Source organism: Monomorium pharaonis, unplaced genomic scaffold (genome assembly GCF_013373865.1).
Source record: "Monomorium pharaonis isolate MP-MQ-018 unplaced genomic scaffold, ASM1337386v2 scaffold_254, whole genome shotgun sequence".
Classification (NCBI taxonomy): domain Eukaryota; kingdom Metazoa; phylum Arthropoda; class Insecta; order Hymenoptera; family Formicidae; genus Monomorium; species Monomorium pharaonis.
The window spans coordinates 1-25,000 of record NW_023415532.1 but is presented as its reverse complement, the minus strand read 5'-3'; the positions used below and the strand labels follow the sequence as shown (position 1 = coordinate 25,000).

The 25,000-nt window shown below is 40.2% G+C and overlaps 4 protein-coding genes across 5 annotated transcripts; 1 reads left to right on the top strand and 3 right to left on the bottom strand.

The window, feature by feature from the left end:
• Nucleotides 1-1,116: 1,116 nt before the first annotated feature.
• LOC105839855 (lysophosphatidylcholine acyltransferase) lies at nt 1,117-14,452 on the top strand. Of its 2 annotated transcripts, none has more exons than XM_028191582.2 (11): nt 1,117-1,878; nt 6,825-6,970; nt 8,590-8,807; nt 10,971-11,083; nt 11,583-11,737; nt 11,831-11,968; nt 12,052-12,177; nt 12,271-12,415; nt 12,465-12,584; nt 12,671-12,815; nt 13,148-14,452. In XM_028191582.2, the coding sequence occupies exons 1-11, from the start codon at nt 1,747-1,749 to the stop codon at nt 13,231-13,233; spliced, it is 1,524 nt and encodes a 507-aa protein (XP_028047383.1). In that variant the 5' UTR covers nt 1,117-1,746; the 3' UTR covers nt 13,234-14,452. The 2 variants fall into 2 exon arrangements, with proteins under 2 accessions (XP_028047383.1, XP_012541905.1); XM_012686451.3 differs by having other exon boundaries at nt 1,136-1,878; nt 12,486-12,584.
• Nucleotides 14,453-15,032: 580 nt separating this feature from the next.
• Nucleotides 15,033-17,948, bottom strand: LOC105839854. Its single transcript, XM_012686450.3, has 5 exons — nt 17,703-17,948; nt 17,277-17,387; nt 16,854-17,084; nt 16,482-16,736; nt 15,033-16,289 (listed from the first exon to the last, which is right to left on the bottom strand). Exons 1-5 carry the CDS (start codon nt 17,808-17,810, stop codon nt 15,093-15,095), a joined length of 1,902 nt encoding a protein of 633 aa, XP_012541904.2. The 5' UTR covers nt 17,811-17,948; the 3' UTR covers nt 15,033-15,092.
• Nucleotides 17,949-17,950: 2 nt separating this feature from the next.
• Nucleotides 17,951-19,431, bottom strand: LOC105839859 (microtubule-associated protein 10-like). Its single transcript, XM_012686457.3, has 3 exons — nt 19,255-19,431; nt 18,965-19,178; nt 17,951-18,849 (listed from the first exon to the last, which is right to left on the bottom strand). Exons 1-3 carry the CDS (start codon nt 19,366-19,368, stop codon nt 18,311-18,313), a joined length of 867 nt encoding a protein of 288 aa, XP_012541911.2. The 5' UTR covers nt 19,369-19,431; the 3' UTR covers nt 17,951-18,310.
• Nucleotides 19,432-19,483: 52 nt separating this feature from the next.
• Nucleotides 19,484-21,930, bottom strand: LOC105839857. The gene is made up of 2 exons (XM_012686455.3): nt 20,346-21,930; nt 19,484-20,281 (listed from the first exon to the last, which is right to left on the bottom strand). Exons 1-2 carry the CDS (start codon nt 21,213-21,215, stop codon nt 19,907-19,909), a joined length of 1,245 nt encoding a protein of 414 aa, XP_012541909.2. The 5' UTR covers nt 21,216-21,930; the 3' UTR covers nt 19,484-19,906.
• Between the last annotated feature and the right edge of the window lie 3,070 nt (nt 21,931-25,000).

Here is a 25,000-nt window from a genome sequence, read left to right as displayed (position 1 = left end):
TTTTCGACGATAAGAGCGACTTCGATTTCAATCAACACAGTTTCACAGCGATCGATTTAATCGGCAGAATCGCTTCGGATATATCATATATGGTTTGTCGTTCAAAATATAATCTTTTTTTCATCTATATTTCATAAAGTTTTTGTTAACAAGATAATATGGGTATCCCTGGACACGTCCTGGTAAAATATATAAAATATATATATCCATATATATGTTCTGTTAGTTTCTTTTTTTTTGTAAAATTTCTGTATGTTATAAGAAAAATAATAGGAACAATGAAAAGATATGAGAAATGAGTAAATGATAATTTTCGCATTTCTTTTTGCAAAAAGTTAAATTTGAAGAAATGAATAATTATGATTAAACGTATATATTTATTTCTTCAAACTTAACTTTTTGTAAAGAAATAATGCAAAATTATTGTTTTAATTATTTTTTGTTTTCTTATTATTGAAGGATTTTTCTTATATCAAAAACAGAAATTTTACAAAAAAAAGAACATTATTCGTCCTATAATTGTATATATTAATAATATATTCTTGCATAAAACATTTTTAAGTTGCTGATTAAATTAATTGAAGTTATTGTCGAAATAATCCGAACTATCGAGTTCCGATTAACTCAATCGGCGAGCAACATCTGTGGTACTTAATAAAATTATCATCTCGCCGTTTGTGACACAGAAAAAGAAGACGAATCACGTAGCTCAGAAATTTTGCTGCGAGCAACTCTGCCGATTAATCGGAGTTTGATCGAAGTCGCCCTCTGTTGTGCAACGATAATTAATAACCGACGCAGGTTCCGGGAAAGCTCTCTTCGTCGAGGAAAAAGCGCAGCCTCTCGGAGACGAAAAAATCCTAATCGCGCGCGCTGTTGGTAGGTAAATACATTTCGCAAGATGTAAAACTTATTTTGCTCGACGAATAAAATTTAACAACAAAGTTCCGCGCCTGGAAAAAGGGCGGGCGCGAAACTTTTATTGTCGCTCGATTGTAAAGCGAGATTTGTTACGTGGAAAACAGCTGGAGCGATAACAGAGGGTTTCAAATTTCAGTTTACCGGGAGCGCGTTCGGGAGAGACGAGAGAGAGAGAGAGAGAGAGGGAGAGAGGGGGAGAGATCGACCCGTCGCGTTTTCCGACGAACGAGCGTGAAAGGAAAACGAAGCCAGCAGCGGTGTCGCGTCGTCGTGGCCGAGGTGCGCGCGAGTTCCCGAGTCTCCCGACAATGAATCCTCGCGCAGCATCGGGCAAGCGCTAACCGGGTCGTCGGCATTGCCGTTCGGTGCCGCCGACGACGGTGGTGGCGGCGGCAGCGCTCGTTCGCTCGCTCGCTTACTCGCGCGCGCACTCGCTCGCTCGCCAGCGCGTAAATCGCCTTGACGGGAGGAGGCGCCGCCGCGGAGGAGTACTCGAGGTGGCGCGTGTCCGGGTAGCGCAGTCTACCGTTGACCGTTAACCCTTTCGCACACACGTATACACACATACACACGGAGGGTGGTACGTGCGGCCAGGCGCTTTGCGACGTCGGTCTCTCGTCGTTCGGTCGATCGTGTCTCGCCTTTGCCTGTGATTGCCTCTCTCTCTCTTTCTCTCTCCCCTTCTGGACGAGCGGAAGGAAGGAAGGAAGGAAGATCCGGATCGTCGAGGGACTTTCGCGTCTCGAGGGAGATCCCATCCCCCATCGCCGCGGAGTCTAGGGCGAGTTCTCAGGTTCCTTCCCTTCTTCCTCCTTCCCCCCCGCGATGAACGGAAACGCGAGGAACGCCGAGCGGCCGCACGTCGTCGACGACGTCGACGCCACCTCCCTCGGCGCCGACATTCTCAACCCCTTTGTGCATCGGCTCGAGCTCGGCTCGACCTACGAGAAGCTCAAGGTCAGTATCGGCTAGCTCGCGGAAGCGGCTTTGCTTCCTTCTTACCCCCGCGGGATCGATCCCTCGCGCGATCGCGTTTTAGGGGATGCCGCCACCGACGCACGTACTACGTACGCGTGCCTCGGCCGCGACGAGTGGGATTGTCTCGCGGCTCACTTCGCAGCTTTGCCACTCGGTCCAATCACGGCTGACGGAACCGACGAGAACGCGTCTACGCTCTCACGAAATACGCATTACAAATCGAACGCGAAACCCATTGCGAAAACGATTGCGAAGAAAATGGACCTGTCTTTCTCTCGTTGCGAGGAACTCGATTTTTTTCTCTAGTGATTCAAGCATGTCCTCCCTCCCCCTGCGGCCCTCCTATAGTCGTAACTAGCGTAACGGCACGTATAATTTGATCTTAACAATTATAACGTGTAATGATTGTCATCGTTATGTAAGATTGCATTGCGGATTTCGAAATTGTGGCGAAACATGTATACATATATATAATATATACATATATATATAACGCAAGGGGAAAACACATTGGACGCCGAGAGGAGAGAGATTTCGCGCCCGCGCGGGCCAGTTTTTCCTACTCAGGCACGGCGCGCGACTTTCACAGCGCGGCGGGAATCCATCGCGGTCGCCAGGTCACGTCAGGTCGCCAATTTCGCGTCTATCGCAACATTCAAATCGAAGGGGGGAAACCGCGGGCCCCCCCCTCATCGAACGTTTCATTCCAAACGAGAAAGATTTACCGCGACGTTTCTTCATCCTCTCGTCATCTCACGACGTGGTGATGGTGGTGGTGGTGGTGGTTTGGTCCACGAAGCGCGTCGTGCTGCGCCTCGCGCGTACAATTTCCGCCCCACTTTCCTCGCGCGCGGCACGTTGCCGAGCGCGGGTTTCCGCGCGATACGTACGTTAGTCACGTGCGCTAACCGTGAACAAGGTCATCACGAATGATCGGCACACGTTCACTCGTGGATTAGGACGCTGGAGATGCCAGACTTTGGAAAGCCCGACACGGCGTGCCCCACGCTCTGCCACCCGGAAACACTGAATCATAATTCATAATAATATCAATTGTCACTTTAGGAAACACATCATATTGTCATCATCTCACTCGGTAAACTCTGATCAAGTGTTTTGTAATGATTTTAAGGTCTCAACTGAAACCATCGAGAATTCATAAAATAAGCATTTAAGAGTTATTGAATAATGAAATGATAATAATTTTTCTTCCTGATATGACAACCTTGATTTTATTATTATTGGTATTCTTTTTCATTGTATATTTGGTCTTCGAACGTGCGCAACGCGCTTGACGATTCCGGCACGTCAAGAGACGTGTCGCAACCTGGTACGTTCCTAACGTACCTGAGTTTCGCCTTACGCACGGAGATTTCTCAAATTTAAAGGCCCATAAATCCGAGCTCGCGGCTATCGACCTGAATTATTTGCGCTACCCGTTGGTACAGGAAAAACCGATTTTCTCTCTCCCTTTTCTCTCTCTCTCTCTCTCTCTCTCTCACTATTTTTCCGCTTTGCGCGCCTGCTTTTTACTTTTTTGTCTCTAATTTTCTGCATTATACTTATCAGTCAATCATCCGCGTCTCTTTTCTTCGCGTTTCTTTTCTCCGTGCGCACCTCCAAGTCATGCTCTCTGCCATACCTTTACGTAAAATTATTTATACATTTATATACTATATAGCTCTACACAGTAAAAAATTTCTTGTTTTCTTGTTAAAGAATTCCTGGTTAAAACTTTTATGTTAAAATTTAACATATTTGCTTGTTACTTTAACATATTGCTGTTGTGTTAATTCAAGTAAAGTGTTAAATTATTAGAATAACTAAAAAAAAGTAACACAATGTGCACGTACTTTTAATTTTACACAATAAATATGTTCCTTATTATTAGTGATAGGATTTATCTGTTAGAATTGACAGAAAAAAATGTTGAATTTAGTAATTGAGTTTTAACAAGGACTATTTCATTTTTGAGGACTTTACTATCTACCCCAAGATGACACATTTCTCATGAAAAAGATTTACCTACTAGGTGAATAAAAGGGGTTTCGCTAAGAATAGAGAACCAAGTACGATTGCATTCACATATATTATAATATTGGACTGATTCCAATAATATACACACATAAAATTTTTATCGATGATTCTGGTATAATCTATGTATGCAATTGTAAAAAAATTTTTCAGCATTTCTAGAATAATTATTATTTAACATATATATTATCTTAAATTAATATATATAACGTGTTAAAATAACATTATGATCGTGTTAAAATAACGTATATAACATGTTATTGTTACACGTTATATATGTTACATTATCATAATGTTAAAGTAACATGTTACATGTGTTACTTTGACATAATTTTCTCATTAAATTGTTACATAAAAATTATGTCAAATTATAAAATTTACATTTATTTTTATGTTAAAATATAACATAATATTTATGTTGCTATTTAACATATGTTTAATATGTTAAATTAACAGAAAAATTTTTGTGGACCGTTTTGGAAATGCGATATCTGTTAAGTTTAACACAAATTTTTTTACTGTGTGTGTATATTTATATATTATATGTGTCATATATTTATATATTATGAATTTCATTTCACTTCATTTCATTTTATTCCATTTCATTTTATCTTGTATCATTTCTCATTGCTTTAATTTAAATGTATTCAAGTTCGCATTCGATCTCATGTTTTGATTTGTCAACATGCATATTTATATTTCTTGCGTTTCTAAAACACTTTGTATTTTGTTCATTTTTGTACTTAATTAAATCATTTGTACTGCACGCATGTAATCTGTCATACATTCTTTGAGGTTTTACTCTAGATCGACAAATGCTATATCAATCTGTCTATCTCTCTCTCTTTCGCAATTTCCATTAAACTCGTTTCTTAAACGTGTTCCAGTTCGGGTTTCGCGAAAAACGGGAGAGACCGCTCGCGAGACTCGGGTTTTTACCATTCCCACATATTTTCGTCGGGCATTAAAATTGTAATCTACGCTTTTCTAGCCGTTAACACGGCATGCGCGTTCCTTCCGTGGACCCGATGCTTTCTCTTGTTAAAACACACCGCGGTGAAGTCTTGCGGGCGCGCTCGCGCGCGTAGAAAGCCTGCATTCTAGATGTAGTGAGTAAATGAAGAAACGGCAACATCGTTCTATAACGGGAATATCAAACTGGAATACATATATGCGTTTCGAGAAACAGAAAATCGACGAAATTTTATTTGCATTCTTTTATTCGTATTCACATTCGCTTTCCTCTACACTCTCTCCGCTCGCTCCACATGCATTTCATTTTATAATCCGATTGGCGGATGTACGATTGAACGACTGACTAATTACGGTTAATATTGTCACCTGTTACACGATTTCCTAGCGGATCTCGCTGCGAGATAGCGCGACACGGCCCTTTGCAGAATATATTTACTGTTATATCCGCGAGACAACTTTCTACGCAAAAATCAGCGCATGACGGCGGACGCGGCGCGGAAGGCCTTCTCTTCGTTACTATTTGCGTGACGCTATCGATCAGAGTAATCCTCGAATCCTATTCACAAGACAGAGATGAGACTGCCTATCCGCAGCTTGGCGCTGAATAATAATTTCTCTATAAATTTCATGATCGGTATTTAGAACACGCTTTTTTTAATTATTCTATCTTTATTGTTTATCGTTATTGTTCATTAGATGTAAAACAAGTATGGGCTAACAAAAAAACATATGGGCTGGTATCTTTATAAGTACGGTTCTGAATCAATATCTCTTGTTTATACACAGAGAGAGAGAGAGAGAGAGAGAGAGAGAGATTTCTTTAGATTTAACAAACAGTTTTGTTCGACTATTTCAAGGTATATATTTCTTTAATTTTAATCAATTTTATTAAATCTTAAGAAATCTTTCTCATGAACCGCACGCCGATAATCTCAAAACACTTACCAGCTAGTTACTAACTAGATATATCAATGAAGATCCCCTTTTTTCCAGAAAATCTATAAATAATTTATCGCAAAAAATAACACTTCAGCCAGGATTCGAATCCTGTTCATTGCCATTAAAATTTTATTTATTCTACATCACATTGCTTTGATGTATGTCTGTCTTCAGTTTTCTTCTCTAATTGTTGTCCCAATTCTTCTCTTCATCCTTGTCTGCCGGCGAATTACGTCGTGGCGATCGTATTCGACTTGATTTCTGGGTCGAGAGATGCTTATTTTTGTAGCATAAATTTAATGGACGTTCCCAATAGAGAAACACTCTGCTTACTTTTACGCGTCATGCATCCGGCGCATAGGACGACTCGTGTTTTCTACGCTTTGGAGCGGCAAGATGAAGCGAGATGGGACAATAAATACGGCCGAGGCATACCGTCTTGATGTGTTGCGCCTAACGGAACAGCGAAACGTAACGAGGAACGGTACTCGCATCACGTCTCTTTTCTGTACTCTTCATTCTTTCTTTCTCTTCCCTTTTACGAGCCGAAGACTTCTAGTGGACGCGTCGCAACCTTGACCGCGTGAAACAGATAAGATAACTTGGCCTGAGAGAGCCAATTACTTACTTACCTGCGGGTATCCATTTTTACGATCTTACGATATTACGAGGACTTCCGACTTAATAGACTTTTTATATGTAATGCTTGAAATAAATTTCCTCAAACGTTAATGTCTGATATGTTAATATCTGCGTTCTAATATTATAGAACACGCAAACGTCTAATGCGTTTTACGTTTATTATCAACTACAAAAGCGAAGATCAAGCTGGTTCTACTCATCTGATTCCTCGATTTCAAACTCGTTGTAAATAATCGGAATATAACGATGGCAAATTCAAAGTCGACTTAGAGATGTAGGAATTTAACCGATTTCCGAGAAGACTAAGTCGGTCGATGTGTGTTTTGGTGTTTCAGACGGTATTCCTAACAATCGCCCTCCTGCCGTTCAGGCTAGCTGCAATCACGACTTTGATGATTCTGGCGTGGCTACTGGCCTGCCTCGGTCTGCACGGATTGTCCGAGGAGGATCTTCGGCGAGCACCACTCACAGGATGGAGGCGGTATGTTTGAGAAGGAAACAAAGCAGGATAATTGCGGCGAGAAAGAACGGTCCTCTTCCGTGTACTTTTTCATTCCTCCGAGTCCTACATCTCTATCCTGCTACTAGCCATAACACTAGCTACACCTCTCGGGGTCACTTTTTAATCTCTGTGTTGGAACGGTATCATCTCGCTTCACTGGCAGACTAAACCTACTTTTTTTCTACTTAGATTTCCGGATATCATGCTTGGAAATCCTTAAATCTAGATTTTCTCGAAGATATTTAATAATGCTTGTGGTTATACAGTGAATTATATAACGAACAGTAGATTTGAATTAAATATCCGACTTGGATATTATATTTAATATACTATCGATAGACCTATCTGTCCATAATAGAGAGAGGGAAGGGGGAGAGAAAGCGAATGCATATTAAAAATGCATATCTTTTCATACAATACAAGGTTGTCTTTTCGCCTTTAACAAGTCCTTGTCTGCAATTTTATTATTATTATTGAAACATTTTCGAGTTTAATGAAACGTTTCGTTCATGCAGTCTCGGTTCTCTCGCAATAATAATGACCTGTGCAACACTTTGCATGCATGCAGATAATCGGTTGTCTCTCTAATTTATATTCACCGGTAAAATTAACGTGCGTTTCCTAAATTTGTAGTTTAAGAATCGATTAATTTTAATAATAAGTTAAGTATTAAAGTAAATATTAAACCAATGTGTGAATAATACAAGTATCTTTGCTCTTGGTGCTTAATGATATTTCTGTATCAATTATTAAATACATTTTTTAGTTCCGTAAACTGCGCGGGCCGATACGGATTATCGAATTGCAATCATAAACTGAAGCTAAAAATAACGTCTCGAATAAATATTTAATTACTACAGAAATATTCTTAACAGCATCGAGATCTGCTTCGACCGAAAAATGACATTTCTCCTCATATAGCGAGTCTTAAATTCGTAATTGGAATTACCGAAGTGAAACAAAAGTTATTCCATTTGTCTATTAATACATTTAAATGAAGAAACAGTTGTTATTTGATATAGGTAGTGAAGTTGTGGTGTCGCTTATTTATGTCTCATTCATAATTTAGTCATGCGTTACCACATCAAGGTCTTGCGACAAGAAAAGTCTATAAGACGACCTTGTATCAGAACGACAGGGTATAACGACTGAAAAAAGTATCTCTAAAGTATTTAGAATTTTTGTAACTAATTATTACACACAGTGAAATTGCCAATTGCTAAATTATTCACGAGGCAGAGCACTTGTTTGAATTTATGCGATATATGTATGTCACCACCAAATCAGCTGTTGTCCGAATGAGAGTATAAAATTTTACATTATTTACTAATTCGCGTAGTCAAGTGTAAAGAAAAATTTTATAACGGTTCACAACATTTTCAAATGTTCTCTAAATTCCTGAAACTTGTCTAGCTCTAAGGATCCCCGCGAGCTAATAATACAAATCGCTTATTTAACTTTCCTTCCGAGGAAACGGTTGTCTGAGTCCCGCTAATCCTTTTTAGACTCCCTTATCGAGAGTAGAAATAAAGAGAATTGTATCGGAGGATGGTGCATGCGCATTGTAAATTAAACCACTTAAATAAAAAAAAAAACAGAGACATGCGCGTCGTGATCTGCTGGATGATGCGGGCGTTATTTATCTGCGGTGGATTTCATCACCTGAAGGTCAAGGGCCGGAAGGCGGAAACTAAGGACGCACCGGTGCTGGCACTCGCCCCGCATTCCAGTTTCTTCGACGCACTTCCGGTCGTGTACCTTGGCGGGCCTAGCATCGTTGCCAAAGGGGAGAGTAGCCGTCTCCCTTTCTTCGGAAGTAGGTCGCCCGTTGCATTGTCGTCTGTTGGTGAATTAAACTGAATAATAAAAGAGAAGTCGCTGTATTTTTTTTTTCAAATGAAGGCCAACTTTGAAATGAAATAAATCGTAGTAATCGATTTAACGTCGGTGAAACTGCTGCGAGAGAAAACTGCTGATTTTTTAAACTGCAATATAATCTATAAATGGATGTTTTTTAAATTACAATCGCGACCTCTCTTCTTATGAGAACAAAAGATCTCCGCTTGATATTATAAAACTGCAATGTATTCTAATAATTTATTTTGTTGTACATAATATGTATTTATATATGCAAATATGGTGGATGGGATTAACTAATTAATGACAACAATTGTCGCTAACACGGCTTTTATGTGTATTTCATTTTATTTGACAGGTACTTTAAAGTTGTGGTTGAATTTAAAAAAAAACACTAATTAAGTAATTCAATTGATTGAATAATAGATTATTTGTTAACTCCTTAATGCATTACTGAGTATCTCTGCTTATAAACTTATGTTGTACCTAATGTTGTCTGGCAGCTGTAAACTTGTGTGGAAACTAACAATGGTACTAATATCGGTATTAATATCGAGCGCACTAACGACCATTGAAATTTGGGTTACTAATCGAACGCTTTCACCGTCTTTTTGTTCCTTCTCCTTTTCCGACGCTCGATCGCATAGAAAGTTCATCGGACATCGGACTCGCTCGTACAAACGTGTTTCCCTCTTTCGTAGTACGATTTGAGTGTATGTATAGTATATGACATACACACTCGGCTCTCGCGATATCCTGCATTCTCTTTGCGATGATGCCATCGAGCCTCGCGGATACGCTGTCTATACGTCGAGGCTACGACATTTAGATGCTTGGGAATTCAGTATCCAGTATCCGAGTAACAATTCCACATTGCATGTATCTTATCGGTTGAAAAACCCGCAGAAAATTAGTGCCATGGATATGTTTCGTGGGCCGACTCACTTACCAGGCCGGCGGGATGAAAATCGTGGTCCGAGGGAAACAGGCTTCCAGAACGGAAGCCCCGATTCTGGTCCTCGCGCCGCACTCGACCTTTATCGACGGCGGCATCGTTTACGTCACCGGATTCCCCTCTATCATCGTCAGGCGAGAGTCGGGATTGAATCCGTTTATCGGAAGTAGGTGATACACTCCTGTTTCTTTTCATTTTTGTACCTCTACCTATATGTATATTATCAGTTTACTATGTATTCTACATATTTACTAATAATATTCTTGTTTATCATTCAAATTCGTAACATGACGATCCTTATCGTGACGTCGAGTACTTCTGCGTGATTAGACTTGAGCCAGGTAAAGTGATGGTAATGTCACCGTATGCATACTGAAGAAGCCATTGAAGTTATCGAGGTCTGTGCCATAATACGTGATATCTTTTTAAACGTGTATTTGGGTTTCGAGCATTATCGGTATTGTTGGCGAATGTAAAAATACCTTGTAAAGTTTATTTTAGAATTGTGCGCAACAATCAAACATAGTTATTATGTCCAATATTATGTCCAATATGTGTCACGTACGGTATTGTGTGTTGTTTTTTCATTTGTTTTATTACTGTATTTTATTACTGTGTTGTTTTATTGCTGCATATAAATAACAGTGTCAATTAAACGAACCGCTGATTGTCACTATTTTGCGAAAGTTGAATATTAACTTTCGAAAAAAGCCAATATATTGATTATTGATATTCTGTTAGAATTAATAATTTTTCTTTATATTGATTAATGAATCCCATTCACCATTGTGTAACGAATGATTTTGGAGCAGATACACTTGTAAGAATTCCGTTACTTAACGCTTCGTGTGTGACTGCAATTCAACGAAACAATGATTCGTTTACTTATGCGAACTTGCAAAATAATCTGCGAAAATGTCGTAATGAATTTCCGGTCTCGAGTGGTCATTGACTGATCGACTTCATAATATCCGATTATGATAAATCGTACGTAAGGCTTTCTTACAAGTATGTTACCTTAAAATAACTTCTTGTGCAACGAAACTAAAGAAAATTGGCTTAATTAATCCGAATAAAGTCAAGGCGAGATCAAAATTGTAATTATTGTGTCACTTAAGTAAAATCGATTATACTTTCAGTTGTTCTTTTAATGTTTTACGTACATAGAACTCATCAACTATACACAGCCAGTCTACGTGTGGAGGGAAGATCCAAATTCCCGTCAGAATACTATCAAGGAGATCATTGAGAGAACTACTTCCAAGGAAGATTGGCCGCAGGTGAGCAGAATACTTAACTGTAACGCTTATACAAAATGTGTAAGCAGCAAGCCAGAGAGTGAGAGAGAAAGTTTATAAATATGTACATAGAATATATATACATAATGTAAATTGAATTAACGCGTACGCCGTGGCATTCTGATATTTATTAATATGCACTATGATTTCTCGAGATGTTTCGTAATCCATGTATATTACAATATAGAAAGATCTCTCGGAAATTTTGTTTAATTTATTATAGCTTGAAGAATTATGTCTAAATAGAATTTTTGCTTATGCGACATTTTTTCGTCCCCTAAAGTATTGACACGCGATTAAAAATCACTCCGTGACAGACTAGAGTTTATGAAACATATAAAACTGGGTTTGTGAAGATTGCGGAAGTCTTAGGATGTTCTCGATAATTCATAGATACTAGATACACGCGGGGTTGCAATCGAGACGCAAATCACTACCTTCGTGTCCGCTGGTGCAATTGACTTCGCTATTCTCCCCACAGGTTATGATATTTCCTGAAGGTACCTGTACTAACCGGTCATGCTTGATTACGTTTAAATCGGGCGCCTTTTATCCCGGTGTGCCGGTACAACCAGTATGCATCAGGTATCCGAACAAATTAGACACGGTAACGTGGACATGGGAAGGCCCTGGCGCGTAAGTATAGAGAGCTGTTGCTTTTTTTTTTTTTAGTTACTACATATTTATTTTTTATCGTATGCTTTATTTGTTGTTTTTTATCCGTTGCAGATTAAAATTACTATGGTTGACGTTAACGCAGTTAAACAGCAGCTGCGAGATCGAGTTTCTTCCTGTCTATAATCCGAGTGAGGCGGAGAAACTGGACCCGAAACTGTATGCAAACAATGTACGACGTCTTATGGCAGAGTGAGTTTTTCGTGTGTAACACACGGACCGGGAATTCTGTAAGTGTATGGATCCTCGAAAAGATTATTCTTTTGACTTTACAGAGCGTTGAAAATTCCCGTTTCGGATTACACATACGATGATTGCCGAATCATTAGAAAGGCCCATCAGCTACATCTTCCATATGCTTCCAATATTGTAAAAAGCCATAAACTTCGGTACAAATTAGGGTAAGCTGCAAAAAAATAGCCTAAATATTAATATATTACGCAATTAATTGATATATTAGAATTTAAATTACCTTAAGTAATTATTTGTCATAGTTTAGTGGCATCAAAAACTGAAGAGGAACTCGTCCAGAAGAAAACGAGCAACTTTGGTGAGGTAAACCTGCAAGAGTTTGCACAAATTCTTAGACTGGACGATAAAGATCCAACTACGCAACAATTGTTTCGCATTCATGACAAGGTCTGTATACACAATATAAAATTTAAATAAAATATAAATTTAATGAAAGATTATGTATATTATTCTGCAGTACGGACAAGGTAAAATCGATCTTGAAGAATATATTTTCACCGTGCTAGCGACGGCAAACGCGTCTTCGGAGCTAGACAAGGTCGAAATCGCATTTGACGTAAGTGCAAACTGTTTAAGTACGAGTCTATCGTATTATACATAGCATGTAAACTTTTATTTTTACGCGTTCACATTGTGCTATAGATATGCGGCTCGAAAACGGCAATGTGTTTGACCGAATCGGAACTCAGGAAAGCCTTGAGGTTATCGATACGTATGCAGCCGGAGGAATCCGATAGGATCTTTCAGCACGCCAGAATTGATGAGAACGCTTGTACAGTGAGCTTCGGTAAACACTTTTGAGATTTACTTTCGCGCAACAATTAGCAGCTTCTGTTTTTTCATTGCAGCTGTATTGAATGTCAGAAGAGAGAATTACATTTATTATTATAACGAAATGAAAAAGTTTTATGTTTTATCAGTTTATGTCAGCGAATTTGAACGATGACGTATAAAGAAACTAATTTATATACAATGTAATAAAAGGTAAAAAAAAAACAAAAAATTCCTTGCGTTTGACATTACAAACTGATATATAGCTGCTATGAGAAAACGGACGTCTTAATATATCACGAGGTGAGAAGTGAGAATCTTTTCTTCAAGTCTATTTATTTCTTTCAGACGACGTTCTGACGCAACTATCGAACCGAACAGAGTACGCGCATTTATTCGCTACGAATAACGAAAGCTCAAAGAAGGCCATTTGAAAGTGTCTTTTAGAGCCCGATGTTTCTTCTAGAGAACATCGAAGGCCTTTCTTTAGCCCTATCTGCTCCACTCCTGTATGAAAAACGTATTCAAGGTGCTTCGAGGATTTTAAAGCTAAACTATTTTGTCATTTACAAAAGCTGCAGTTGCATGCAAGCGGCAATTTAGACAGCTAGCCCAAGTCTTTCCTGTAATTCCATAAATTAGATAAAATCAATTTAGCGACTTAGAATTTTAAGAATCTGAAATTCTAAGGTTCGAGGATTCTAAATAATTCTAGATTTGATAATCTATAAATAATTTAGCTATGAAGATCCTAGAGTCCGCGAATATAAAAACCCATAGATACATGACGTATCCTAGATCCGGAGAATTTAAAGACTCGGTTGAATCTTCAAAGATTCCACGACTTGACCTTTGGTCAAAAATACTGAGATTTGAAGATTGAGCGATTGTAAAGAATTTGGAAAGCCTAAGGATCTGAAGAAGTAACCATTTTAGTAACCGTAACTGTACAAACTGTACATTTGAGAATAAGTTAGAACATGGAAATTCGAAGATCCTATGAGGTTTACTTCCAATTTAAGATCTACAAGTGTTAGAAACCGAAAAAAAAACCGATTCTTGCACTTTTTGATGTACAGTACACACATTATATAGTATACAGTTAAGCGATCATTAAGCTTTTTGCTAGTTTGAAAAGATCCAAATATCCATGTCGACGTAAGGCTTGGATGTGCATTTAGAGGAAAAAGATGACAGGTAAAGACATAATTTATTTTTCAACCCGATGGTCCGACACCACGATATTCGATGCACATGTACAGACATGCGATCATGCACGAGAATATACATACGCGCTAAATTGTGTACATATTGCACACCATGGACTGGCATGCATGTAAACACATACACACACACACATATGCGTTACGAGTAGACGAGACGGTTGTGCAAATCGATCGTGTATACCATTTGGGTATGCGCGCGCAGATGCATTCATGTGTGTACGTGTGTACGTACGTATGTATATAGAAAGAAAATGTGTGTATGTGTATATAGTCAGAAAGATTGTCCACTTTGTAATATCTATATGAACGAAATGGCCAAAGTTGAACAGCGCGCAATTGTTAGCAGTTCTGAGTTAAAAACAGATATGTTGAGTTATAGAACATTCTACTGCAACACGTTGAAATAACAGTATTTATTGAACCGAAACTGGTGTTTTCAATACGTTATTATACCGAAATGATAATTTTTAGCTAAAGAAACCGCTGGTATTTTGTTAAATAGATGAATATATCAAGCACGATCAACAGTTATGTAATCTTAAGTTTAATATTTTTATTGAAAAGTACAATTTATTAAGAATGCCATATGCATAATAGGCTAACTGACAGTAGGTAATAAAAGCTTTAGCACAAAATAAAAGCGACTTATGATCATTTCTATCGATGTAGATTATTCTCGGTTCAACTTACTTTTCATCTTTTTTAGTTTAGCAAGAAAAAAAGAGTAAGTTAAACTGAGATTAAAGTCAATCTACATTAGAAATGAATATAGACGAAATTTAATGACTTATACGGCGACGTGAAGAACAAATGCAGCACACAGCGACAGCGAGCAAACTATCTGCAAATCTAATCTAAAGATATACCAACACTTAAAAACGTACGTAGTGTTATAAATCGTTTCGGGATCTTAAAATTTTTTTCACGTTATTTTAACAAATAATCCGTTCGTTTTCGTAATCTGATTTTCATTTACCTCCAGTTGGGTAAATAAAAAAAAAACGCAAACAATATATATTGACGTTTTATTAGCATGTAGCTTTGTTTTAAGCTATATTTAAAGCATATTACAATCGCGTGACTTCGGGGTTATTGATAGCCCGCAGTTTTCCATCGGAATGACTAGACCGTCGATGTCTGACTTGTGCGTGGGTCGACGAGACGTATCCCGCCTCGTCAATGCGTTTGTGTTTATCTAGCTGAATGAATCGTGAGCCAGATCCACCGCCACCACCGTCCAGGCACTCGCAGCTTAGACTCGCTTGGTCCAGCTCGCCTTGATACGGACCCAGTGGAATGAGCAAGCTCTCCGTCGACTTGGTCGGTTGGAAGCGTCGACTGACTGTCGAACTTGTCGTGGTGGAATATGCAGTGCTGCCGCTGGCACCGCTGTTCTTTCGCTGCACGCCGATCGGCGTCTTTGATCTACCGCTACCGCCGCTGCTGTGCGATCCCTTACCAGGACGTTCCGCGCTGTGAGTCTTGATGGTCACAGTGTCCAGATAACCGTAACCAAAGCCGTAACCTCCGAAAGCTTTGGTAGTCAGATTATCCCAAGATTTAGGCTTTGCATATTGAAGGCACGGCGGTGGTCGCTGGTGCACGCTTGGGTCCCAGTACAGGGTGTCGGTGCTGAGGCTAGTAGAACAGGAGGCGACGCTATCGGCTGTCGTCGAGACGTCACTACTGGTAATTGAATGAAGACTATGGCCGGATGTGCGAGGGCAACTATGAGTGTTAGACTGCTGCGACTGTTGGTCTCGTTGAACGTGATGATGCTGCTGCTGTTGCTGTTGCTGTTGTTGTTGCTGTTGCTGCTGCTGCTGCTGTTGCTGATGAAGAGCTTGCTCGTTACGGGCGCGTCGTTGTTTCTCGCGGCGTCGGCGACTAGGCACGCAATTCGGGTCGCAGCAAGGACTGGCGAGATCATAAGCATCTAGACTTACGCTGTCGGACTGCTCTCGGCGGCGATTCGCGCTGGAGATGCAAGCGACACAGAGATTGTTCTGAGGGGTCGAGTGTAACGATGGGCCTTCACCAGCAACCGACGATTGCTGCTGGCAGGATTGTTTGTGAGATTTGCTCTTCGCAGGTGTACCCATCATACCGTTTGCCTGATGGTAACTATGGCGCAATGAGGTCACTGTGGATTCGCTCGACATCTTCGAAAGGAAATGATGATGATCGCTGCGAGAACGAGGCGGTCCGACTGCTACGAGGCAAGCGGCGCTACGTGGAATAAGACACGGTCGCCCGTCCGCGAACTGGAAAATACCTCTCTGCGTTTAGATTATTTGAATCGCAAATATAGAAATAAATAATTATATAAGATCTCGTCGTATTTATGTATGACTTAAAGAATAAATTATAAATAACAAAAATTATTATAAAATGTTTTGAAATTTTTGTAACACCTATATTTTGATTCTTACCACAGAAACATCGCGGTTACTCACGTTATAAAGTAAAAGGTGCTCGGTGGAGGTTGCTGGCCGGCAGCATTGAATCGTGGAAGAGTTGAAGCTAGAAGAAGGCGACGGCTGATTCGGATTAGTGCCGATGCTATTAGGCGTTCTTTTGCGCGCTGGCAGTGAGTGGGTTTTCCATCGTCCCATTAGAATAGACCGTTCTCTCTCACACAACCTCTCCAGTTCGCCCAGGCGAGATTGGAGAGCGCGTTGTAACTCGATATAACGCATGTGCAATTCCACCTAAATTTATTCATGAATTAGCCATACGTTTTAGCCCACCAAAATTGCGCTGTCCTCAGATAAAAAACGATTACGTTGAGATTGCAAAATTGCGAAAATTGTCGGATTTTCGCCTACCTTTCTGACGCAATCTTCGAAGGACACGACCATCCGCATTCTGCTATCACAGTTCTTAATAAAATTCACTAATGTCTTGTGATCAGCCCTGTCCATCTCGTGGCCATTTATAGAAAGTATCACATCTCCCTCACGCATACCAGCTTTGTACGCTGGTCCATCATATTCCACGTAGTCCACGTAAGTTACCATCTCTATTTCCTGTTCCCTCTTATAGTGTATACCATAGCTCTGCCAAATCGATTAAGATTAAATTAATGACTGAGACACTCGAGATATGTTTGTAAATAAAATACCCTTAATTTTCTTTGAGTTTTTAGGATTTTAGATTATACGGATATTTTAATAGAACGACCAATCGTAAATTTCGTTAGAGCAAACAAGATATCACGTTTCTTATCCTATGCAGTAAATCAGCATCACCTGTAACGTGAAACCGTACGTGCCGTTTTTCTTCTCAACGATGATCGTTCGGCGACGACGGTCTTCATCGGCTCGTGCAACCCTATCGGACTTGGTTCTCTCAAGAACAGCCTAAGAAAAGAAACGCTTATCGCTAGAATACATTTAAATCTACCTATTTTATCAAACTTTATGACATATCTGATAAACAGGGAAAAAACGACCATCTTGCTTAATGGCTGATGAAATAAAATTCCTGCGATTTTTAAAAACAATAAACAAATAAACGAAAGGATGTGCAGGATGTATTAAATTAAAAATCAAATGAACGATTCAGATCGATGATGTGTCAGTACGAATACAATTCTTCCATTTTCTTCTCGATTTAATCGAATAACCGCGAGGTACGAGGGTGAGAGTAAACAGAAGCGATTCGAGAATAATTACACATTCGACGACGCCGCTCCATTCCTCCTCGTCGCTGTTATCGACACCGGCTGTTCGTCGTTGCCCAGTGCCGGCGGTGCTGGTGTTCTGCGGCGAGCTGGTGTTCATGATCGCGCGAGGACGTCCGTGGCGAGCACTCGGATCGTTGCTGTCGCCGTAGTGCCATCAACACCGCGGTCAGACGCCTCCGACCGAGATCGGCGAAGAGTTGACACGCGTCCCGACGCCGCACGACGCCGCGACGACACGTCTCCACCGCGGATCCCCTTTAGCCCGACTGTCTCACGTTGTTCATCGCGCAGACGCGACAATATCGGCCTAGCACCCCGCAGCGAGGTAAGGGGTTGGCGGGGATGAGAGCGGCGGGTCGTCGACCGGGCCTCCCTTCCTCCCGTGGTCGCATCCCTTTGGTTCCATCACGGCGCCCCCCGCGACGCTGGACAGGAATAAACGAAGATTCAAATACGCAGGAGCGCGCGCGGATGATGCCGGATGAGGATCGAAACGACGGGAAACATCGATCGGCCGAGATCCTTCGTTATCTTGAGTAACTTGATTTCTACATTTTTTATCCGTTGACTTTTAGAACCGTTTTTTTCTTTCTCCGCTTACGTTGAATATTTGATACTTGACCGGGGGCAGTTGCAAGCCCGTTCTTCTTTAATGACGCAGCCACATTTCCTAACAATTTCCTTGCTCTTGACGACATCCCGCCCGCCGCGGCAACACAGTAAACATTGATCTTTTTTGATATCCTCTAGTCGTACCCTTTGCCGGGGTTCGTCCGCGCTAACGGGGTAGTAAGTTCTTGCGGTTTCTCCGCTGCCATTACCGTTCTTGGAAGGGCACACGCATTTTACCTGTCGTCTGTCCAAAGCGGAAGTGATCCTCTTACACTGATACACAGGGCCACTGTCGACGCCCTTGAAAAGGTAGGATTGCCTATTGTGAGGAAGCTGAAATTGCGTGACAATCTTCTTGCCGAAGCACGAGACGCGGATGAAAACTGTGATTTCACCCACATGTTGCCCTGTCGCTGTGGTAATTTTAAAAGCATTCTTCAACGTTTTGCACGGATTGCTGTGCTGAGAGGCGTGCATTCTTAGCAGGGAATTTATAAGGCTGTGAAGTTGAATCTGGTGAGTGCCTAGTATCAAAAATATATATCTCTACATTTGAATGAAACCTCTGCGAAATTAGAATCTAATAACGATATTTGGAAAGGAGAGTAAAATGAAAGAAGCAGAAAGAAGTTCACTGACCGATTAGCATCACGTCCGGCAAAACTCCTGGCGGTAGTTCTTTATAGACGGACATTGTTATGGGAAAGTTGCACAACGGTTTTTGTAGGACATTGTTTGGAAGAGAAAATAAGCAAGACTTGCCCTTTTTAAAGACTTGCAATCCATTATCGGTACAGGCACAAGTTTCTGTTGGGGTTTCTTGATAGATTTTGATAAGGGGTAAGTTCAATATCTATAATGATTATTGCACTAATTGACGAAGTGTATAAATGAATTGGTAAATGGATTAATAAATATAGAGCTTTTACTTGAAAGGAGATGCATGTTTTGGCCGGCAATATTTCATCGTAGATCGCCCGTATTCTAGGAATATTAACTGTATCAACTAATAATTCTATTAAAAACAGTTGAGCCCCTTCCATTAGTTTTTCTATATAAAAAATTAATTAAGGAAATTGTAGTTAATGTAATATATTATATTATTCTTATTTTGTTTACTTCTGTTTCTTTAAAATTAATAAAACTTCAACGTTGATTATAAATTATACTTTAGTAATTTTTATTTGATTGTTTATATCACTTTAATTAATTTTGATTGTCATCGATGATGACAAATTTTTAGGTTGACAATTATTATACTGAAGTAAATTACAAATTCAAATTTTAAAAGCTATATTCTCGATAGTAGGACTGCGTACAAAAACAGAACAATTTAATTGATTTCGTTTGATTTACTTGATCTTACTTATATAATTTATTTTTACAACAATATCTTTTTACATTTATAACAATTTAGTACATAGAATTTAAAAGCGATTAAGTAAACGTATGTATTTATTGCACAACGGTTGCATCAAAATGAAAAATCGACAATAGAAAATGTATCGCTGCAATATAAATCCCTTAGAATGAATTCGTGCTTATCAGAACTTGACTCCCGAATTTGAATAATGTAACGCGTCACTTTTTCTTCTTAATCTTCTTATCTTTCTTTTCTTTTGGCAGTTCTTCGTTATATTCCTCTGTTTGCGCGTCTCTGGTCTCATACCTAATCGGGGGTCTTCTTTCAATTCCTTTCGGGGTCTTCATCTCCAGCTGTATGTCAGATTTCTCGCCGACGCCGACAAGACCCTTCTTACCGATTCTCAGGACAAAAATATCGTGGTCGGGATCAGCTGCATCGTCCGGTTTAGTCGCGGCGGGCTCCGCGGCAACCGTTACCGTGGGTTTCTTTCCGTCAGGGCCGTCGCCCTTGTTAAAAAGACCGGACACCTTGAGAACTACGGGCTTGCCGTAAAATTGAGACGGATCGCGATCGTACTGGACAGAACTCTTCTGAAAAAAAATCGTAACTGATATTAGATGCCTAATCGACAAGTTTCCTTTCACAAGTACGTACTACGTCCTTTAATTTCCTTTCAGCCAACCCGTCGTCTTCTTTCTTCCTTATTTTCTCATCTCTCTTTTCGACAGCCGCTAATTTCCCACATGGTATACAAGGGTACTTCTCTGGTACACACACGGGACAGTCTATCGGTTTCTGAAGATCCTCGCTGGAATCCTTGAAGATGCCAATGGTACGAGAGTCCACTTCGCGACACTTGTACGACAAAATCTGATCGGCCTCTCTGGTGCCGAAAACGAACGTCGATAGATCCTGCGGGATTGGCGCGTTAAATTCCGTGACGATCATCTGCCCGAGGCCGGAGATTCTCACGAAGACCTCCAGATTGCCCGACAAGCTGCCATTGTAAAACAACGGTACTTGACCGTCAAACTCTTTGGACGTCGTGATATTATTTTTCCAATCCTGTATCATCTCTATTCGCAAAGCCGCATATTGACCGGACAGGTCCAGCTCGCCAACACCTACTATCACATCCGGCTTGATGGCATCCGGCATCTGCTTCTTCACCGTAAACTTTAGGATCAATTTTACACTGCGACTCATAGCCGCCTCGGAATCGATGGCGAACAATACTGATTTTCCGACGTTGAAGACTTCGACGTCGTTAATAACGCCTACCTGCGATTGGAAAAAGGGATCTACCGGAGTCACCATTAAATCATCTTCGTCCACGAAGTCGAGAAATCCGAAATAAACGCTGGTAGGTACGAAAAACATTTGATTCAATTTGGCCAGGCGGTCGTTGCCTGACGCCTGTTTCACATACAACTCCAACAAGAGGAGATAGTGCTCTTCGCATACCGAAGGGGCTTGCTCGGCTTGATTATTGAATACGAGCGTGTTAATCTTTCCAGTTATCATGGTCGAAAATTTTTTTCAATGATACTACGTAAACAAGTTACTCCTGCTAAATGATTTATTGGTTAATTGCGATTTGACGGCATTACGAACTTGTTCATTAATTAAACATTAATTAATTTGAAAAATTAAGTAATGCAATGCGAGCACGTGAAAATTTACTGGAGATAAATTTTTCTAAACGTCGAAGAAATTTGGAAATGTGTTCGAGAAATCATCGCTGAGATTGACAGCTGCGCTTACCTAATGACTTGACACTGTTTCGTCTGTCAAAGTTCAAGTTTCAAATCTGTCTTTTAAATTAAATGATCGAATGATGAATAGAGGAATGGATAAGAAAATTAATACATTTATTTACGAGACGCATACCGTTGAATTAACAATTTATTATTGCTTGCTCTGCAGATAGTAAATCGCGTTCTTAAAAGAATGATGCAACACCAGCGAAATTAGAAGTAAATATTATAGTTACGTCTGTTATATTTTTAGAGCGTCCGAGCTCTGCTTACGTTTAAAAAATCGTCTTCCGCTATTTTTAAGCCAAAACAGATTTTATTTCGATTCCTAGAAAATTAAAATCTTTATGGATTTCTTAATTTTTTGATTCTCAAAGCAACCTTTTTAAATGCTACCACACATAGACCCAATTTTTTATTTTACAGTAATCTGTAAAAAATTGATACTTAAAATATATTCTTGCATAATTATATTAATGAGAATTAATTTTGCAACTATTGCACAAATTAGCAAAACAAAAAGAAAACATTACAGTATAAAATTATATAATTGTTATGCAGGTGAACTTAAATGAAAATTTTACAAAGAAATTTGAAGCACAGTCATGAAAAATAATACTATTTTAATATCATATTTAAATATTTAATAATTAATTGAATAAATTATTTACCAAAGACTTAGAAATTATAATCACAAGATTTTGTTGTAACAAAAAATATGATTTATGGTACTGCAACAATTATTGTGAAAATTTCCTGCCTGGGATAAGATCGTTCCTAACGAAAATATAGAACAGAATGTAATACTTGCAATTTGTATGACTTTTCTGACACAGCAGCGAAACTGTTGCATGCGCTTATCGTGTTACCGGTCTAATATCCCGGATATTTAATTTCAGGCACAGTAGGCGTTCTCACGCAAAACGGCTAATTCATAAAACCGTTGGGCAATTTTTGTCATGTGATCATCACACACATCACGAGCGCCCATCTATTTCGTGACCTTGTCTACGCTATTCATCCGACCGATTGTTTGTACGATCAATGGTCGATTGGACGAAATTGCGGTCTCGCCATCGCCCTACTAAATGAGGACCAATTAATACTTCAGACGACTATAAAAGTTTAACGGAAGTACGTAATTGGCCAAAATGTCTATTCTCCGATCTTAAATAATAAAAAATGAGAACTTATGAGCACAAATTTCTGATAAATTAGCTCAAATAAAATGTTTTATAAATACTGGAGTGCTATTAAATTTTTTTACATTACTCCGGACGAAAATTTATAAAATTAAGAATTTTTTTGTAGATTAAAAGATGTTAGAACTGAATGTTATTAAATTTTTAACGAAATCTTATTAAATGTTATTTCAAACTATAAAAATTTGAACAAAAACTGCTAAACTTGAATTAGCATTCGAGTGAAGGTTTGGTAGCAAAGTTAAATAAAATTTTTCGGAGTGATTTTCTGTCAAACTTAAGAATGCATGCTTTCCTTTCATTCTACGTGAAATGCAAGTAGAATGCATTCCGAATGATCTATATAAGCATACATTTATGTAAGCGAGCGCTGAATATATTGCCTCAGGACGGCGATTAGCAGGAATCGCGTATCCTATACGCGGTTGTTGCGTTGCACGCAGCGTACACGCGATAATGAATAACGCATGGCGCACGTCGTAACGGATAGCGGCGCGTCGCGGCGGCGAGCGCGTCGTGACATCGGCTCGCCGAATTTCATCATGCGCCGAGCACGCTTTGAATCGAGGAGCTAACGGGCCACGTGCAGGCCAGACTTATTGTTAGACGCCTTCGCGCGCGTCCGCCATTTCTGGCGCGTCACACGATACGGATTTAGGTGAGGGACGGCGCGCAAGCTGCAAGTTCACAAATTTTTTTCTCTGTTTTTTTTTCTCTCTTTCAAGTCACATTTCGCTCACCTCTAGGAAATACGAGACGACAGCTTCGCTTCTTTCGATATGGACCGCGACGGCGGCAGAGAGCGGAAGGATGCGTCCTGCAGCAGAACGCAACAGTGCGTTGGATGCTCAAGATCACAATTTCGGAGATAGCAAAGGGTTTTGGGCGAAACCCTGGATTTATTCCTCGCTCGCGATGATGGAGTTTCGAAAGAACGATCGGCGAAAGAATCGATAACGGTCGAGCGACGACCTCTGCCACAAAGCCTCGGAAGATGGCGACGGCGGCAGCCGCGGCGAAGACGCGGTGGTGAAGGAGGCGGTACGGCGGTGGAAAGTAGCCAAGTAATCAACTCGCGGCGGCAGTTGGCCGCGGTCTTTCGAACGGTTCGTGAACCTGCGTGGGCAACGCGCCGCATGAGGGAACAGCGCGCTCCGAAACTCCCGCCCATTGTCGGACAAGCCTGCGCCCAGGAATGAGGTAACCGCCGTCGGCGCGAACCGGCTCGACTCTTACGGCGTTCTCGGCACACAGAAAATTATCACCGGCGAGCAACACTTGGCAGGTGAGCGAGCGGCCCGTTCCCTCGAGCCGGAGCCTCCGATTCCCGTACGTCGTGGCAACGCCACGAGACAGTTCCGTCCACGATCCCTCGGTATTTTCCCGCTTCGTTATTTTAGGACCATCATTCATGCACCCGAGATCCCGAGTGTGACGAATTCGTGGAATAGCTAAGGCCCCGGGATGTAAAGACGAAAAGCAAGTCACGTTACTGTAAAAAAAAAAGACATGAGTTGCGTAAAGTTAATGCAAAAGATTTATACATATATGTATATTTTTTCTTGTTCTTTTAAAAATTATATTTAATTTTACTTTATATATATATTTTTTTTTTTTATGTTTAATTATAGATATATAATATATATTTAATTCTATAATTAAATATATATCTATAGAATAGAAACTATTTTAAATATTTCTTACGTAAAATTTTTTTTGTGTCTGTTGTGAGCAAGGTTTTGTAATATCACATAGTATTATCATATATTATTGTCACCGTGACCGTTATTATTCCCTTGTCTTTATTTTTATTATCAACGCTATTATATAATATTATGCCACGTTAAGTAGGGGATATCATTGACTCGCGTCTATCTCAAGTACTTCCCGATACTTGTGACCAAAATGAGTCACGCGTATACAAGTATATTTCCTTGAATCCAACAGCTACCCACGAAAGAAACCACCACATGGAGGACTCGCGACTTGTATGGCGATGGCAACTTTATCGTTAGTGCCGCGCTGCATTCGCATGATGTAACGGCGTGGTGATATTTCGGACGGTCGTCACTCGCGTGTAACTCTTCCGCGGCGACGTGGAAAAGGCGACGTTATCGCTGGCTAAAGTAAACGTAAACGTAATGAGCTAACACAGGTGTGAGACTATGAACGTGTGGGATGTGCGGGCGGAAAGGATAGAAAGGACAGATCGGGCTTTTGAGGCAGGTAGCGGCTCTCGAAGCCAGGTGGTAAACCAGTTTAGCGATATCTCACGTTGAAACTCTCGTAGCTTTTCATTCTTCTACGAAGGATGATACCCCATCATCATTGGGCTCCCTCGTATACTCGT

Coding starts and splice junctions, on each gene's coding strand:
- LOC105839855 (XM_028191582.2), top strand. CDS start 1,747: ATGAACGGAAACGCGAGGAACGCCGAGCGGCCGCACGTCGTCGACGAC. Junction 6,971..8,589: donor CCACTCACAGGATGGAGGCG/GTATGTTTGAGA, acceptor AAAAAAAAACAG/AGACATGCGCGTCGTGATCT. Junction 11,969..12,051: donor GTACGACGTCTTATGGCAGA/GTGAGTTTTTCG, acceptor TTGACTTTACAG/AGCGTTGAAAATTCCCGTTT.
- LOC105839854 (XM_012686450.3), bottom strand. CDS start 17,810: ATGAACACCAGCTCGCCGCAGAACACCAGCACCGCCGGCACTGGGCAA. Junction 17,388..17,702: donor GGAGCGGCGTCGTCGAATGT/GTAATTATTCTC, acceptor TTCTTTTCTTAG/GCTGTTCTTGAGAGAACCAA. Junction 16,290..16,481: donor AGCACCTTTTACTTTATAAC/GTGAGTAACCGC, acceptor GGTATTTTCCAG/TTCGCGGACGGGCGACCGTG.
- LOC105839859 (XM_012686457.3), bottom strand. CDS start 19,368: ATGGAAGGGGCTCAACTGTTTTTAATAGAATTATTAGTTGATACAGTT. Junction 19,179..19,254: donor AAACATGCATCTCCTTTCAA/GTAAAAGCTCTA, acceptor TAATCATTATAG/ATATTGAACTTACCCCTTAT. Junction 18,850..18,964: donor GCCGGACGTGATGCTAATCG/GTCAGTGAACTT, acceptor TTTTGATACTAG/GCACTCACCAGATTCAACTT.
- LOC105839857 (XM_012686455.3), bottom strand. CDS start 21,215: ATGATAACTGGAAAGATTAACACGCTCGTATTCAATAATCAAGCCGAG. Junction 20,282..20,345: donor AAAGGAAATTAAAGGACGTA/GTACGTACTTGT, acceptor ATTTTTTTTCAG/AAGAGTTCTGTCCAGTACGA.